Source organism: Borostomias antarcticus (genome assembly GCF_949987555.1).
Source record: "Borostomias antarcticus genome assembly, chromosome: 30".
Lineage (NCBI taxonomy): Eukaryota > Metazoa > Chordata > Actinopteri > Stomiiformes > Stomiidae > Borostomias > Borostomias antarcticus.
This window is the reverse complement of record NC_140263.1, coordinates 6,017,367-6,024,921: the sequence shown is the minus strand read 5'-3', so window position 1 is coordinate 6,024,921 and position 7,555 is coordinate 6,017,367. Positions and strand designations below refer to the sequence as shown.

The 7,555-nt window shown below is 47.7% G+C and overlaps 1 protein-coding gene across 1 annotated transcript in view; it reads left to right on the top strand.

The window, feature by feature from the left end:
• fbn2a (fibrillin 2a) overlaps positions 1–4,487 on the top strand; it is a gene marked incomplete at both ends in the record, with an annotated part of 77,593 nt that extends 73,106 nt beyond the window's left edge. Inside the window, 4 exon segments of the mRNA XM_084460185.1 lie at positions 557–676; positions 2,746–2,977; positions 3,248–3,422; positions 4,092–4,487. Coding sequence (XP_084316311.1) covers positions 557–676; positions 2,746–2,977; positions 3,248–3,422; positions 4,092–4,487 — 923 coding nt within the window.
• Between the last annotated feature and the right edge of the window lie 3,068 nt (positions 4,488–7,555).

Below are 7,555 nucleotides of genomic sequence, written 5' to 3'. Positions count from 1 at the left end.
GATCCATATAAGTGGATGGGTGCCATGGAGTGTGTAAATACTCCCCAGGTGCAGTGTTGCTCCCCGTGCCTGCGCCCGTTTTACCTGCGTCAGTGCTCCGAAGCTGGAGACGTTTTTGGCTGATTCTTTCAATTGAGTAAAATGAAAAGCTGCAGTAGGCTCTTTCCCTACAGAGAGACTGGAACAGCAGAGCTCCTTAAGGAACAGTCAGAGCTGTTGGTGAATACTTGACTGAAGTCACTCAGGGATAATTAAACCATTGGATCAGTTATGGATCAACTGTGATACAAATCAAATGATATACTTTCAAGCTATCTAACAATATTATTGACCCAGGTCTGGAAACAATGGATGTGTGGCAAAGAGAAAAGCTCTTGATAGAGATGGATTCGAACCTTGAGACCTTAAGAGTCCCATTACTTTAACAGTTCTAGTATAACCATGTGACCGACCAGGCAAAAGAGAGGTGATGATCATGAAGGTGATGATGATGAAGACACAGGTGATGATGACGGTGCTGACCCTGCTGATGTGTGTCCACCCTGTGGCCCGGCAGACGTGGACGAGTGTGAGAGCAGCCACAGGTGTCAGCACGGCTGTCAGAACATGCTGGGGGGATACCGCTGCAGCTGCCCGCACGGATACACACAGCACTACCAGTGGAACCAGTGTGTGGGTGAGTAACACACACACACACACACACACACACACACACTGTGCACAGTACACTGATGCTGATGATAGTTAATAGTTTTATTTTCTTACACTCTCCCCGGTATCCAGATGTGCGGAGGGGAACGGCAGTATCTAAAAGACTGTTTTCCTCAATGGGACAATCATGTTGATTTTTCCTGGTCTTAATTAACAGAGTCTGACCTCGTGAGCGAGCAGAGTCTGACCTCGTGAGCGAGCAGAGTCTGACCTCGTGAGCGAGCAGAGTCTGACCTCGTGAGCGAGCAGAGTCTGACCTTGTGAGCGAGCAGAGTCTGACCTTGTGAGCGAGCAGAGTCTGACCTCGTGAGCGAGCAGAGTCTGACCTCGTGAGCGAGCAGAGTCTGACCTCGTGAGCGAGCAGAGTCTGACCTCGTGAGCGAGCAGAGTCTGACCTCGTGAGTGAGCAGAGTCTGACCTCGTGAGCGAGCAGAGTCTGACCTCGTGAGCGAGCAGAGTCTGACCTCGTGAGCGAGCAGAGTCTGACCTCGTGAGCGAGCAGAGTCTGACCTCGTGAGCGAGCAGAGTCTGACCTCGTGAGCGAGCAGAGTCTGACCTCGTGACCCAGCAGAGTCTGACCTCGTGAGCGAGCAGAGTCTGACCTCGTGAGCGAGCAGAGTCTGACCTCGTGAGCGAGCAGAGTCTGACCTTGTGAGTGAGCAGAGTCTGACCTTGTGAGTGAGCAGAGTCTGACCTTGTGAGCGAGCAGAGTCTGACCTCGTGAGCGAGCAGAGTCTGACCTCGTGAGGGGTCAGCAGGCGGTGTTGTGGGATGCAGGACTGGACTGGGTGAATATTTCCTACCGGGAAATGTAGCCCCAGTCGGCCCACTAGCCGAGCCGACGCGGTGAGATGGAACACCTTCAGTTTCGTTTTGTTGACGGGGGGGGGGGCGGTGCTGCTGCGCGATTTGTTGACGGGGGGGGGGGGGGTTGGGGGGTGGAGTTGCTGCGCGATTTGTTGACGGGGGGGGGGGTGCTGCTGCTGCGCGATTTGTTGACGGGGGGGGGGGGGGGGGGGTGCTGCTGCGCGATTTGTTGACGGGGGGGGGGGGGGGGGGGTGCTGCTGCTGCGCGATTTGTTGACGGGGGGACAGGCCATTCACTGCGGGCCAGGCCAGTTGGCTCTCTAACGGCCCACGCAAATGACACCTGAAACTAACAGAGGGAGGGGTGGGGCCTACATATGATTGGGCCAGCCCAGTGTCAGTATAGAAAATGGACCAATGGGCCGCTGTCCCTGCTCTATGGGCCGTTCGTTAGCTCTTTTTTTTTTAGATCGGCCCACAAGTAGGTCCGGCCCACCGGGCATTTGCCCGGTACGCCACATGGCCAGTCCAGCCCTGGTGGGATGTTGTGTTCAGCAGCAGGCCCTGATCACAACCTTGTGAGGACGTAATAGCATCAGGCTCAAGTCCATCCTGGTCCTTAAACAGCTTCCATAAGCTGCTCTGTTCCTCATCTCCTAATGGTCATGAAATTACACTAAATGAATCTAACATGTCTAATCAGTGTCTTTCTCCAGACATCATGTTCTGTGACTCATGACGGCCAAAAATACCACCAATAAACTGTTTGATATTTGATCCCAGGGAGTAAAAGGGTTTAAAAAATTGTCTCGTAGACCTAAGTGGTGGTTCTGGCTTACAGCTGTTTATCACACAGATGAGACACTGGAGGGTTACTGGGGTATGTATGTACAGAGACACCGCCACCTGCTGGACAGTTATTGGGTAGCAGCTGAGTACTAGACTCACAGCATGTAGACGTGTATCTCTTTCAGTGAGATGATATGTTTATACCTGTATCACTAGTTAAATGCTTTGTCAGTGAAAGTTACATGAAACAACGACAAATCGATTGAATCAACGACAATTACTTGAATCAACTCATTGAACATGACTGCACCCCAAAAGTTGTCCAAGCTTCATTCTTAGTCAGTCTAACCTTATATTTACACATTTCCTTACTTCCACACTCAACATTTTTTTTTTTAAACACCGCCCATCCATGTCGCCCCCCCCCCCCTCCCAAAGATGAGAACGAGTGCTCCGACCCGAACAGCTGTGGCTCCGCCTCCTGCTACAACACGCTGGGCAGCTTCAAGTGCGCCTGCCCGTCAGGCTACACATTCGACCAGGGCAGGAGTGGCTGTGAGGACGTCAACGAGTGCTCCTCCCACAAGAACCCCTGCAGCTACGGCTGCTCCAACACCAAGGGGGGCTACCTGTGTGGCTGCCCCACAGGATACTACCGCGTGGGCCAAGGGTAATGACTGGGACAGCGATGACTGAATTGACTGATGTTGACATTTGTGTGACCTTGATACTGTAGTTGTGGAAGTGTTTCCTCATGTTTGGGATTCATATCTTCAGTCAGACTGCTGTTGACCAGGTTTTGCGCTGTGGTGTGTTGTGTACGTACCGTTGTTGTGCATGTATTTTTATTTGTTGTTGTTTACCATCGCCCCATGTCCGATTGGATCATTTTGAGTATCACAAGTGACTCTTCTGCCCCGTGTGCGTGTGTGTTGTCCAGTCACTGTGTGTCCGGCGTGGGCTTTGGGACGGGCCAGTACGGGTCGGCGGGAGGAGAGATGGAGGACGACGACAACGCCCTCTCCCCAGAGACCTGCTACGAGTGCAAGATCAACGGCTATCCCAAGAAAAATGGCCGCCAGAGACGCCACACCAAGGACCCGCAAGCTGCAGAGGTACTGTAGGAGTGGACATCCCTGACCGGTCCCTGGGTTGCCAGATTAGCGACACCATCCCCCGTTTCTCTATCCCCCACGCCATGCTGGGCTTCTCTTGGCGACCTCTCAACATCACTGTGTTGGGAGCAGTGTTGCGTTACTGACTAGATTAAAGGAACATACCGGTCTAAATATGATTTGAGCTCCTTAAACTAGTCACCCAACGTACATCACATTACCACAATCAATGTTCTGAAGCAAAGCTCACTTGAAAAAATATTCATCAGGTAGTTGTGGGGAAGTCCTGGGTCACAAGGTGGATGGATAGCCAACAGAGGAGAGAGTGTTTTTAACTCTAGTAGCAGCTATAGAGCCGTAGCGTCATTGGATTACTGTGTTAGCAATAGATTGGATTTTGGACGTCTACTTGAGACGGTTAGACAGGGACTTTTATAGTAGGCGGCCACTAATAGCGGGTCCAGAACGGCCCAGGACCCAGAGGGACTCGCTAGAATGCGTATGAGTAGGTATCTAGATAACGCTGCTTAATTATGGCCCAGAGCAGCTTCTGGGGATCCATCTTAACTACCCTTAGCTTTTTCAGGAAGTGTTTAAGGGTCTAATATAGAGGTCAGATGGATGAAGCCCTTTAGTCTAGGGGTGTAACTGTTCCCCTCCGTCTCTCAGCTCAACCATGTGAGCCTCGCTAGTCTGGACATGGAGGTTCCCCTCGTCCTGGTCCTCAACGCCTCCCAGCTCAACCCCCAGGAGCACATCCTGGAGCTGGTGCCCGCCATCAAGCCCCTCTCGGGCCACGTGCACTACGTCATCGCCGCCGGCAACCAGGACAGCCTGTTCCGCATCCAGCAGCACGACGGCCTCAGCTTCCTGCACAGCACCCGGAGGCTGACCCCGGCGACCCCGTTGACCCCGGCGCCGCAGGACTACGTGCTGGAGATCGCCAGCGCGCCTCTCTACGGGAACGCTCAGCTCAGACAGCTGGAGGAGCGCCGGGACCAGGACTACCTCACGGGCCAGCTGGGCGGGGACCTGCGCATGCGGCTGCACATCCGACTGCAGTAGCGACGGGGGAGACGGCCCCGCCCTCACCAGGACCGGACCGGGCCTCCACACCAGAACACCGGTCTGGTTCTGACCCGGAACAAACCCTCCACACCGTGAACACCAGTCTGGCTCTGACCTGGAATCAGCCAGTATCTCTCTAGAAGAACAGACCTAGTGACTCCAAGCTTGAACTTGAGACGCGCCATCTCTTCAGTTTGCCCTTTCTAAGTGACCTCACGCCATGACCCGTATACAGAATGATGACCTCACACCATGACCCGTATACAGAATGATGACCTCACACCATGACCCGTATACAGGATGACCTCACACCATGACCCGTATGCAGAATGATGACCTCACACCGTGACCCGTATCCAGAATGATGACATAAGAGCCAGCCATGATGTCATCTCAGGTTGGTTTGGTTTGTCACAGGATGGTAAAGTACGTTATTCCAGTACTGAATGTCATCCATTGGCAGATCTTGTTCAACCCGCTGGCCCTCATGCTTGTAAGGTTCTAGTGTATTTTCAGTTGACTGAAAGTGCTGTAACATTTGAGTTGTTGTTGATAGCTGACTATAGCAGATGTCAGATTATAAAAAATGCACGTTGAGCTGATGACACTTATGAAATGGGGTTTTGATAATAGTTAAGAATACTCTCAGAATGATGTCACTGTTTTCTGGGTCTCGTGATGCCTTGATAAGGGAAACTGGCCTTTTATGAATGAGCATAAGATGATTGAATTATGTCATAAAGAATAATAGTAATCACACCTTATATTCTTAAATATGTACATATTAATCAGTATTTCATTTATTGTGACAAGATTTTTATTTATTTTTAGTACTTTGCAAATTATATTATAGTATTTAAAAGATAGAGGCACACGATGGATAAAAGTCACCATAAATAAATTGACACGAAAGGGAAACGCAGACACTGTGCTGTCAAACTCACCAGATCACCAGTCGCTACCGGCAGGAAACATCACTGTTATTGGACCTCAATTGTTTACACATATATGCTATGTGAGATTTACCAATGAAATTGAAAACTTAGAGAACAGATTATTAGTATTTGGTGGAACTGGGATTATCTACAGGAACAGTTCAGACCACTGAAAACTGAACACCAAAGTCCACTAGTACACTTTAAAGATGACAGTAGCTCAACACCAAAGTCCACTAGCACACCTTAAAGACTACACAGTACCTGAACACCAAAGTCCATTAGGACACCTTTAAGATGACAGTAGCTCAACACCAAAGTCCACTAGTACACACAAAGACTACAGCACACGCCATCTTGATCTGTATATTTGGAGGGAAATTAAAACTAGTTTGTATTAACAGACGTAAATAAAGTAATTATTTAGAAAGAAGTATATCAAAAAATATATACCACTCCATAGTAAATAAATAAACAAACATGAATTGATTTCCATGTATACATGCCAAATATGGCCTTACTTGAGATGATTTAAAGGTGACGGATAGTTTCCATCCAAAACAGAATTCTCTCCTTATGTATGGCTACACTAAGTTACTGAAAGTGAACGACAAGTGGCTTTTACAATAGACAACTCACTGGGTTTTTGGTGAATTGTCCTTTTGTTTACATAAATATGTGATGAATTTCTAACGGAGGTTCCATCAATTACTTACCTGTAACATCCGCTATGCTTCTCACTGCTCTGAGAAAACATTCTACTAACAAGATGCTGCATTAATGCAATCATGTTAAAACGTCAACACTCAACAGTACGAGTAGTGTATGATACTTACTGCCTAGTTAATATTCAATGTTTGTGAAAATGTTGAAATGGTGCTATAATATACGATGTTTATGAAGTTGGACGTTTGAAGACCTTGATGTCTGAAAAACAATTGTGTTTTTTCTCTACCATCACATTTCTTGACATGCTATACTGTTATGCAGTCTTATATTGTGAATCGTTGTACTGATGTCCACATTTATACTTTGTAAATCTTTTTACAGTAAATTTGTTGTTTTTTGAGTTATGACAAAGTTGTGCATTTATTTGAAATACCTTGCAGGGGCACTAATTTGACAACCGGGTAAGCGTTGACATATTGAAACTAATAATTATCATACAAAAATAATAGAGATTTCAATTTTAATGTCTAATATCAAACCACAAGGTTGTGCTGTCATTCAACTTGTCATTCCAGTCCCTATACTATAGTAAAGCTATCTAACTATGCTAAGTCCTATCTTAATCGGCTTTATCAAGGTGATCCAGATGTTTCTACGTTATCTCTGTTCTACGGCCCAATCAGCACACACAATACTAGCAAGGCATCGACATCATTAAACATAACAAAGAATAATCAAATATAGAAAACAATAAACCATCCTATGGCAAAAGGGCTGGGAACGAGCAATGTATTCACGCTATATGAAGAGATAATTAGACTAGGGCCGGGGCAGGGAAAACTAACTATTATAACCCGATCCTGTCAATTAATAACAACTCTTATTTATCCTATGAACAGTCTGAGCCTTCGATGCACATCGTGTTACCTCTGGGTATTAAATACACTATACAAATAAAGCTTTGCTTTGATTCTCTCCTATATGAACACGCTGGTGTGTCTTCAAGTTTTCTAACGTAGTGAAGTTCTTCCCACACTGGTCACAGTGGTACGGCTTCTCTCCTGTATGAACACGCTGGTGTCTCTTTAAATCTCCTGACGTAGTGAAGTTCTTCCCACACTGGTCACAGTGGTACGGCTTTTCTCCTGTATGAACACGCTGGTGTCTCTTTAAATCTCCTGACGTAGTGAAGTTCTTCCCACACTGGTCACAGTGGTACGGCTTCTCTCCTGTATGAGCGCGCTGGTGTGACTTTAACTCTCCCGACTGAGTGAAGTTCTTCCCACACTGGTCACAGTGGTACGGCTTCTCTCCTGTATGAGCACGCTGGTGCGTCTTTAACCCTCCTGACTGAATGAAGTTCTTACCACACTGGTCACAGGGGTACGGCTTCTCTCCTGTATGAATACGCTGGTGCATCTTTAAGTCTCCTAACTTAAGGAAGTTCTTCCCACACTGGTC